This window comes from Lagopus leucura, unplaced genomic scaffold (genome assembly GCF_019238085.1).
Source record: "Lagopus leucura isolate 7727_CA_CO unplaced genomic scaffold, USGS_WTPT01 Super-Scaffold_741, whole genome shotgun sequence".
Lineage (NCBI taxonomy): Eukaryota > Metazoa > Chordata > Aves > Galliformes > Phasianidae > Lagopus > Lagopus leucura.
This window is the reverse complement of record NW_024962256.1, coordinates 8,782,698-8,793,206: the sequence shown is the minus strand read 5'-3', so window position 1 is coordinate 8,793,206 and position 10,509 is coordinate 8,782,698. Positions and strand designations below refer to the sequence as shown.

General features: G+C 41.6%; 1 protein-coding gene across 3 annotated transcripts in view; it reads left to right on the top strand.

The window, feature by feature from the left end:
• CHST15 (carbohydrate sulfotransferase 15) overlaps nt 1–9,961 on the top strand; it is a 45,226-nt gene extending 35,265 nt beyond the window's left edge. For all 3 annotated transcript variants that reach the window (XM_042863685.1, XM_042863686.1, XM_042863687.1), the window contains exons 5-8: nt 1,829–1,985; nt 5,630–5,786; nt 7,979–8,126; nt 9,327–9,961. In XM_042863685.1, coding sequence (XP_042719619.1) covers nt 1,829–1,985; nt 5,630–5,786; nt 7,979–8,126; nt 9,327–9,517 — 653 coding nt within the window. In that variant the 3' untranslated portion in view covers nt 9,518–9,961. The remainder of the gene's footprint in view (nt 1–1,828; nt 1,986–5,629; nt 5,787–7,978; nt 8,127–9,326) is intronic.
• Nucleotides 9,962–10,509: the final 548 nt, after the last annotated feature.

Sequence of the window (10,509 nt, the reverse complement as noted above, 5' to 3'; positions counted from 1 at the left end):
CCCCCCCCTTTTTAATTCCTGATGGCCATCTTGTTTTGAGAAGAGTGGCCTTGTGGAACCCAAGCTCTCCAGGGCTGCATGCATTAGGGCAGCACCTTAAGCTTCTGTTAATGCTTCAGCATTGTTTGGTGTCTCTAATTGTCCTTTGCTTCTGCCCCACTTGTGGATGCTGGTAGTGGCAGCTGATCCAGCTGAGATTATTTCTGTGGAGTGTTTTGGTCTGTGGCAAGAATAACATCCCATTTATGACTAAGTGCAATGACTTTATTTGGTTCTGCTAGCATCTGTGTATGCAAATGTGTTCAGCTTTGTTCACTCTACATGAGCTAATTAGGGAAAATCCTATAGAGAGCATCAAATATGATCAGAAGTCTTTGGAGCAGTGGAGTATGAAGGAAGAAAAAAACAGAGAGGAAGAGACTGCGTTATAAGAGGATATAGAGATGGTGGGGGTCTACAGTGCAGCCAGACACTTACTGTGCAGAATGCTTCCCATTGTAAGGACCACCAAGCACAGGCTCTTAGTGAGGTTCTAGACTTCAATTATCAGCATGATTGAGGCAAGTGTTGCTTAGGAAGTGTTTTCAGCTCAGCCCTTGCTATTGGGGAGATGTCATGGTGACTGCCCAAGGCCCTTCCATCCCTGCAGCACCTTATTCTGTTGCTCTGGGCATGCCTCGTGTCCTTCTCTGCTGGCACAGGTACAGCTGTGCAGTGCTTCTTGGCCTGGCCATCTCCTCTTGCTTCTCTTGGGTCTTTTATGCTTCTGCTTCGCTCAGCATGAGATCTGGGCCGAGTGCATTTTAACTGACAAGTCAAAGCATGCTGGTGATCAGGCAGTGCCTTGGTTAATTAATTTAGAGCGGAAAAGCAGAGCTGTTGTGGACACTCAGCTTTAGCCAACAGACCTGATCTCCTCCCTTTGAAATGAGGCAAAGTGAACATGACAGAAGATTAATGTGTTTTCTAACGACTCCGAGACTTTACTAATGAATCACATTATGCTAAGCTGGTTTGGAACAAATACCTAATTCACTTTGTATTTTGGCAATCTTTTAAAGTCTTTATTGGACTTTCCCAAGAGATGAAAACAAGGAAAATCATGTGAAAGTGTACAGGTCTGCAACACTGTTATTTTTTTTCATCTCATTACCTTTGATTGAAGGGGAAAAAAAAAAAAAAAAATGAAAAATCTCTTTAACAAGAATTAGCTTTCATTAAGCTTTCAAAGTCTGGAAGTTGCCAAAAGGTTTTTATATATGTTTTATTAACATATCCATGCCACGTGAATGCCAGTATGACTTCAAAAGAACGGGAAGGCTGAACCATTCAAAGCATCATACCAGATCATTTATTCTAGTTGGAGCATCACACACCTTGCTCTGGCGGGGATGCTGCTGTTTGTTCTTCTCCCTGTAGCAGTGCTTTGAGAGTAAGTAGCTTAAGAATGTAAGAATCTGGCACTTAACCATGTGTTAATCTTTAATACTTGACTTCTTTCATAAAGGGATGCTTCAAATTGCAGCAACTGAATTCAGTGCCAGTGCTTTTTTTCTTTCTGTATTTCCCACGTGCTCTCCAGCTTTCCTGTTTCTGTTCTAAGCAATACTGATCCACTGAAGTGCTGGTTTCCACTTCTTGCACTGGTTTGTTGCAAGCTGTAGCTTGCAGTGTTCTATCACTGGGGAGCAGCAGCCAGAGCAGCCTGCAAGAACCAGTAAAGTGTGCTGGAGTTTGCAGCTTTTAAATGGTTTATAACAGCGATCAGAATTCCACTCTGATACAAGAAATGAAATGACTTACCAGGAGAGATGCTTTCTATTTCCAGGGGAAGCCAGTGCCTCCACCATGTGGGACAACAACGCGTGGATTTTCTTCTACGACAACAGTAGCGAAGGAGAACCTCCCTTCTTAATCCAGGATTTTATCCATGCCTTCCAGCCAAATGCCAAACTTATCATCATGCTGAGAGATCCTGTTGAAAGGTGAGCAAGGGTTGTGTTGTAAAAGTATGCGAGAACATTTACATGCCTCAGTGTAAATAATCCTGTGAAGTGCTTCACTTCGTATTAAATAATAAGCTTGATGCCTTTGAGGACGTACCACTGCAAATAAATAAGATTGCAAAGAGCTCCAGGATCAGCAAGTGATAAACTTCTTTAGTAATAAAATGCTTAGTGCACCACTCAAAGCTCACTTAAGACGATGTTATCCTGCTGAACTAACAACTACCCAGGAGCTCACCCTCGGCCTTTCCTGTCTTTGTGAAGGAAGGGCTCTGTCTTTGCAAAAGTGTAAGCTGCTTTTAAATGGTTTTCCATAGTTTTGGCCACAAATGTCCTTTCTATCTGCATTTTACTTCTCTCTCGGTCTTCCTCCAGTCTTTTAGGGGACTTCTTTCTGCTGTGTCCTCTGCAGGAGGAGGAGGATAGATATTGGGGAGGGTGGAGGAGGCCTTTTCAGGTGCCTATTCAGGTAACTTGGGCCAGGTCACGGGAGTCCTTGTCCCTGGAGGTGTTCAAGAACTGTAGAGATGTGGTACTGAGGGACGTGGTCAGTGGGCATGGTGGGGGTGGGCTGGGCTTGGTGATCTTAGTGGTCTTTTCCAACCTATGACAGAGGCAAGCAGGATGCAGATGTCAGCAGGCACCTACACATGAGCTGCAAAGCTGTGCAAGTGCTTCCCATCTCCCATGGCAGCAAATACAGATCTCAGCTTTCAACTGCTTCTCCTGACCTCAGGATTGAGCAGATGATAATGCTATGCAGGAGAAGTAGTTGAAGTGGCTCCCTCATGTAAATTAGCAACAAATTCCCTGATTGCTTTAACCATCCTCCATAATGTGTGTGCCATCTATAATAAGGATGAGATGGAAAGTGAGCTTCACCTCCCTTATTGTCTTCACAATCAATTGGCTTCTTTTTGTTTACAATTCCCAGTGCCCTTGTTGGTGACAGCTTACCTGAATGGCAGAAGGGGCACCTGGGGGCAGTCATCTTGCAATATTTTGGAAGGTGAGGGAGCTGCACAGAGCCTGGTGCATGAGAGGCCCCCCCCCAGAACGGGGGATGTTTGAAGAACCTCAAGGTTTGGGGCAGTGGGCATCTATATCCCATTGTAATGGATGGGTATAGAGGGTAATGACTTTAAGGAGCTGGAACAGCTGAAATCCCAATCAGTGAAGGTTTTATTTCCAAGCAGATGTCCCCAGAATCAAAAACAGATGGGAAGAAATATAGAAAAACTCTTGCTCTGCAGAGAGAGAGAGAACTTGTCTTCAATATTGTAGCTTTCCATAAGATGTCAGCAAGTCTTTAACAATCTGGGCTTATTTTAATGGATGACTAGAAATACTGAGCACTCCTATTAAGCCTTTCAAACAAGTGACATCCTGCCCATGCTGTATGTGATGCCTGCTTTGCCCCATATCTCTGTCCCAGCTCATAGTTGTAATCCTCAGGCATTGCTGGGCCTCGGTGTCCTCAGCACTGCATAGTCTGCGTACTGTGTTTAGTACTGTCCCTCTGCTCTGAAACAGAGCCCTTCCATTTAAATACATTTTTTTCCCCCTCCTTTTATTGCTCATGAAACAGGACTAATCCTTAACTTTTGTGGTAATTTTTCCAAAATATGAAGCAAACTGCCAGTAAGATATTTCAATATATTTTTTTTTTCAGGCAATCAGCATTAAATTAGTATCTGTAGGATATCACTGATGCAAACAGTCTGCTGAGGTGTTTCTCCAAGCAGCTCTCAAAGCACCATGATCAAACACAACATGCAGTGCATGGTATGGCAGAATAGTGTTAATTCTGTAAATGGAGAAACCTTTGAGAATTTTCTGCTTATAGCACAGAGAACAAAGGTGGGATGCAGTGGCTGGAGCTGTGCACTGCCTGTGCAGCTGGGTGTTCTGTGGGCTGATGCCAGGCAGCATCACCTAAGCACTGAGTTGGTATCTGCTGGTTAGGAAAGACTGGCAAAGGTCAGAATTATCATCCTTAATAGTTGTGGCATTGGGTGCTACTGCTTCTTTTTTATAGTTTGCCGTAACTTGTATTTTAAAGGGTGCAAAAAATTAAATGAAAGCCAGTCTGCAACATATGCATCTCTTTTCTTCCTTTTTAAGTGAACAGATAGTTTTCATTTATGTCATGTGGGAATTAAGATCCTGTTGTTGCAAAACACCAAAACAAATAAGTGCAAAGGGGGGCTATTCCTGTGCTTAAGTGCTTTGCTGGATTAGAGCTGAATCTTTCCAAATAAAGTGATGGATTTTAAAGCACCTGTGGCAATCTAGGGAAGTTTAAATAAAGCTAGTGCAGTACAAAAGGCTGCCACAGCAATAAAGGGAGCCTGTGTATTTTGAATGAGGCTGATAGGATCAATGTACTTGTGTTGAGGGGTGGTGCTGTGGAGTTGTGATATGCTGCAAACACAATGGGAAAGCAACTCCTTCTCAGGTGTTTCAAGGTTGACTAAATAAGAAAGAAAATGAAAACACCGTGTTCCACAGATGGTTCACTGTCTTAACATTGATGCCACGCTACAGCGTCTGCCTTGTCTCTTTCAACCAAGTGTTGTTGGAAGAGTTTAATCAAGTTCTTAAGGATTAACACACAAGTCAATCCATTGTTTGGATCTGGGTTTTAGGCTGTTTTCCATTCCACTTTCCCCCCAGGGACAAAATTTTAGGTGATCTTTTCTGAGCAATGTTAAACAACCATAAAACATGAGCTAAGAGTTATGCAATGAGGGGATACCTCCTGAGTTGCAGCTTAGAGGAATTCTGCTGCTGGTGGCTGACACAAGGCTCTGCTCCTGCCAAGAGATAGGGCCATGTCCTGCTGTCCTCAGAAATGGAGTGGGACTGGTAATTTGGGGGGAATTTTGAGAAGTTGATGTAGAAACTATTTGGGATTTGAGGTGGAGTAACTGCAATAACTGGAATTTTTCCTATTTTTGATTTTTGTTAGTACCAGTTTGGTAATTACAGAAAAATCACTGTTTCTAACTCATCCCATTCCTCTTTTGGTCTCAGCTGTAAGCTGTTTCTATCCATAGCAATGTAGAGCATGTGGTACAGAGGGGTACTAATATCACCTGAGATCAGTTCTACCATACATGTAAATTATGTATGTTCATTGGAACAGGCTGGCACTTGAGCATCCCCTGAGATGGGATGCCCACAGCACATTTGGATAACTTGCTGAAGGCCAAACTGGATGGGGCTCTGGACAGCCTCAGCTGTTGGATGGCAACCCTGTACAAAGCAGGCACTTGGAACTGAATGTTCTGTAACGTTCCCTCCGACCTAAGCCATTCTACATGACCAAAATGTTGCATTTAGAAGGAAATACTTGCTCATGCAATTTACTAGGGTGTGGATTTCATATGGTGCTGACCTTGCAATCAGGGATGAGGGTGAGCAGCTTCCTGGAGTAACTGCCATTGTGAGCCAAAGCCCATCAAAATGAGTACAAAACGTGCTGTTGCTGCGCAGTGCAGGTGGGGCAGTGCTACTCGCACGTGGCTCTTCTCTCAATTCATGCCACTGATTGCAATTGTTCTGTAAATAGATGGTCTTTCATTTCCTTTCTCATTTACTCGCGCGTATTTCATTCGCAGATTGTACTCCGATTATCTGTACTTTGCAAGTGCTAATAAATCTGTGGAAGATTTTCATGAAAAAGTGGCGGAATCGCTGCAGCTGTTTGAGAATTGCATGCTGGATTACTCCCTGAGAGCCTGTGTCTACAACAACACCCTTAACAATGCCATGCCTGTACGTATTCCCAAAGCCGTTGGATTCCTTGCTTGTGTAACAACACGCTGTGTCGAGGTTATTAAAATGCCCAACCAACTATGCCTATAAGCATCAAGAAGTAAAACTCTCTTTTCATTTGTAAAGTGGATGACATAAATATACATGCAGGCATGTAAAAGCTGATGTATTGGCTCAGCTGTCTCACCAGTCTGTTCCCTGATGAACGCCAACAGCAATAATATGGTTGTTCTATTGTGCAGGCGTATGGAGAGCACATTTAGTGAAGATTGCAGTTTAATGTGTAAGCTTTTTGCAGAACTCTCAAAAAGTAGCTCTGGCAAGGATATTTGTGATATGAAATTGCCTCAAAATCAGAAAAAAAACTGTGTATTCTTTTTCAAGGAAAGGCTAGGAGTAACTAGATAAAAATTTCTTTTTAGAATTGTGGACATCCAAAAATGATGACAAGTACAGAAACTGCTGCCAGAAGATCAGAATGCTGAGCCTGTCGTACCAGAATTCACATGTTTAGTGTAGAACTGGCTTCAAATTTTGCTTGAGGGTGAGGAGAAAGGCTTTGTAGAATAATATGGAAGAGATTGGCTTGAAGTATCAAGTCTCACTAGTTTGCCATTCAGTCCTGTTTTATTTGCTAAGACTTCAAAGGGCTTGGACGGAATACTGCTTTCTTTTGTCACCAGGGTGAAGCTATTGCCTCCTCCAGTCAATAAAATAACCATAAATAGCGTACCACAGAGTTGTTTGCCAAACTGCTGTAGGAGCTGCAGGATATTCCTCTTCCTTACTTCAGCAGGTAGATGGGAGCTGCCAGGCTTGGATGGAAGCCTCCAGGACCTCACAGATATGAGCTGCTGCCAGGCAGCATTATGATACTTCCTAGCCATCTGATTGCACAGATGTCTTCCAGTACAGGGAAAGAACCATTTTTTCTCTCTTCTTCTGAAGCACACTTCATTTGTTGTCTTAGGCAGCCCACAGAAAATGATATGAACACAGGCAGGTGTTTGTAATAAAACACAGATGCTAACGGTTCCTTGATGGACCTCAGCCTCTTCTTCAGCCAAGTTAACGGGCTCTTTTATGTGCATCGTTTGCTGCAGATGTAGGGATTATTTTCTCCTAAGAGCTCATTCGATTGCCAGTTGTGACTTTTTGCTAATTGTTGTAACAGAAGTTTTGTTTTGCTACTGGTTAATATGTTCCTGAAAGAAGAGAGGCGAATGTCATAGATGTTGTCACTGTGAGTGATGGGTGCCAACGTGTACAGAAAGGGATGCTTGTTGGCTTGTCCCTGTGGAGAATCAGTGAAAAATACGTGAATTGGAAAAAGGCATGCAGGGCCACAGTGATCAAATAAAATGTGCAGATGCAGATGTTATGGGAGGGAGAATGGCTTGGGAAACTAATGCCTTTTGATGTGCAGGACTGGGACTGGAACACAGGGACTTAGGAAGGATGTAACGTTCTGGAAGGGTAATGGTGAAAAAGAAGTCAGTACAACATACTGCAGGATAGAAAATTAAGATTCTATAGCCAGGAAAACACATTATGGTAATAATGACTTAGCAGTAATTCAAAATATGGATTGTTTTACTGGAATTCAGATGTCAGCGTAGGTTTCATGAGGCAATGTAAGAAACAGAAGAGACTTGTTATCTGCCTTCATCAGTTCCGTGGAAATGTGACTTGAAGTTAAGTATCTTTTATGAAAAGCACTTATGATTTGGGAATTGTGTTCCTCTCTCTTAAGCCTGAAGAGATTTGGAAAAATATTCATAAGCATAGCCAGAGGCTGGACTTCTAAGAATGTCAGACAACCCTTTTAATACTGCAACTTGTTATGTAAAACCAAGGCGGGGAGACAAAGACCAATTAGGTCAGGACAAGCTTTCCCATCCATTCTTGTCCTCTCTGGTTTGCACAAATTGGTGCTTCTGCCATTTGGAGTGCATGGTCAGGTCGTTTGTAAAATGATTTCTTCACCCTGAGACCATCTGCAAAGATTTCCGTAAGCTGCACTGAAAACAAGAGGAAGATTAAAACATTTTCAGGTGCTGTCTTCTCATGAGAAGACCTTCTAGAGATCAAGTCTGGGAGTTTTGCCCACAAGACACGGGCAAGTGTTGGTTTGTTACTGCTCAAAGTACTGCAAATGAATTCTTCTCCTGTTTTTCTTTCTGTGCTTACAGGTGAGGTTGCAGGTTGGGCTTTATGTTGTGTATCTTTTGGACTGGCTGACCGTTTTTGACAAAGATCAGATACTTGTTCTTCGCTTAGAGGACCACGCATCAAATGTGAAATACACCATGCACAAGGTGTTCCAGTTTCTGGATCTGGGTAGGTGTTCTCTGGCTGCTTCGAGATAAGTACACGCAAAATTGTTGTTATCCTTCCTGTAGGTCACTTTTGCTTTATCCGCAGACAAAACAGAAATGTGTGAATCTGTCTTGAAGGATACATTAATGTTGTTGTCTTGAGTGAAATAAAATTCCCAAATTCCCATAGAACAGTTGGCATTAGGAGGACTTAAGGCTGCATTAAGAAAAAAAAAGCCCAAAACTTTGCACAGCATGGAGTGAGCTTGCCAGAAAGAAGCCAGCCCTGCTGCTGAAGGCAGGCAGGGCTTGTTTGCTGTGGGCTTACATAGGTGCAAGAGCTATCTCATGCAACTTAAATAACTTGAAGTGCTACCAGGTTGTGAATGCTGTTGCCAGCTAAAAATGATCCAACATCTAAATCTGCATATGATAAAAGGTTGTGTTTTTAGCTGGGAAGAAGGGGGAAATCATGTTTTTGCTGCGTTGACTGAGATATCTGTTGTTAGTCCCTAGGCCAACTGTTGCCCAATGTTGATTTGATAGTAGCAAGAGGACAAAAATATGGCTGCAAAATAGTCTGGCTGGTCCAAACACTGGTCTAGATAATGAGAAGGTTTGAATGTAGCAGATTGAACAGATGAAGAGCTTGGCATCTTCTTGAGAATGGTTTATGTTGGAAAAGTCTATGGGTTCTTATCCTTCTGTCATACATGTTCCAGGATTACATCTCAGCCCTTGACTATGTGTATATACAACCATAGCTGTGTGTCAGTTTGATCCCTGTGACAGCCTCAAAAACAACAACAAAGGGCCTTTCATGACACAAGTGAGTCTAATGGAGTTTGTACCAGATATTAGACAACTCACCTCATAAAAAGAAATAACAGTGTGTAAGAAGTTTGACTCTGCAACGGACAGGGATTTATGCTCAATGTCTTCGTTGTTTTCTGAAAACAGATCTTTTCCTTCAGAAGTGATTTATATTGCTGGTTTTAGATATGATTAATTAATGTGAAAGAAAAAAAGTATTATTTCCATATTTACTAAAAGTGATTTATTTTACTAATCTAAGCCTGCACTCAGTATTCTGAAACGTAGTCTCTGCCTACACAAATTCCATTTATCTTCCCTTGGCAAGCCTTCCAAGTTAGTCATTTGTCTTTTTTAGCAAGGGCATTGCTGGTGAAAGATACTAAGATAGTATTCTGCTTTACCACAGGACCTCTGAGTGAGAAACAAGAAGCTCTGATTACAAAAAGTCCTGCGTCAAACACCAGACGACCTGAAGACAGAAGCCTGGGACCTATGCTACCAACAACAAAGGGAATTTTAAGAGATTTCTACAGGCCTTTTAATACAAAACTGGCACAAGTTCTTTTTGATGATGCTTTTTTATGGAAGAGGACATAATCTGTAAATTTGGTGCCACAAATACAGTGCTTAAAGGAGTTTTTATTTTTTTAAATTCTATTTTTGTGCGTGGATATTTACATGTTTTTCCCATTCCAAAGAGATGCTGATTGAGGAGATGAGACTCCTTCAGTCAGCACGCTTCACGACAGCTATATCACATTTTTCTCATGAGAATGTAAAGCATCTTGCTTATCAGTTTCTTGCAACTTCTTTTACCCCAGCAGAAGTATGGAGTGGAAATGCATTAGTACAAAGGTGATGTCTTACACTCTTGGCTGGGATGCTGAAGTGTAACCTTCTCTAAGATGCTGCAACACGGAGTTAGCATCATTTTCTTACAATTACACTTATAATCTCATTTTCAATATATGTAATTCATTCTTTTTCTTTTTTTCAAACTATCAATGTCATTTAGTCATTAAATTTTTTTAATTGAATTCAGCCAAAATTTTGTTGTTTCTTGTTCACAGATGGTCTTCGCTCACACTAGGATTTCTGTATCTCCTTCATTCTGAAAGTAACCTTAATAGATAATCACATTTGCATACACTTCCAATGCTAATTTATATCTTTAGTAAATGGGCTTCCCTAACCACAGTTCTTGTGGCTGTCTTAAAAGAAATTTTCTATTCACATAAGAGTGAATGATTGAAATTTAAGTAACTGGCCATCTTCAAAGTTTAGAGTAACAATTCCATTTGACTTTGTACTTTGTTTATATTAATACAAATATATATCATCTATTCATATCACACATTTTCCCAAGGAACAGCTGTTGGGCTTGATTTTTACGTCCAGTGCTGGCTGTGGTGAGCTTTTGTGTAGGAACCAGAAGAAAACTGCATAAGTGATCTGAGCAGAACGCTCAGCACTGTGTGTCCTCATGGGAAAGTTATGTTAGCTGCTGAATCAGTTGCATGTTGTATCTTTCCCTCTCCTGAAAAGGTGTGTATTAACAGTTAAAAAGGGGCTGGAATTAAGACTTGATG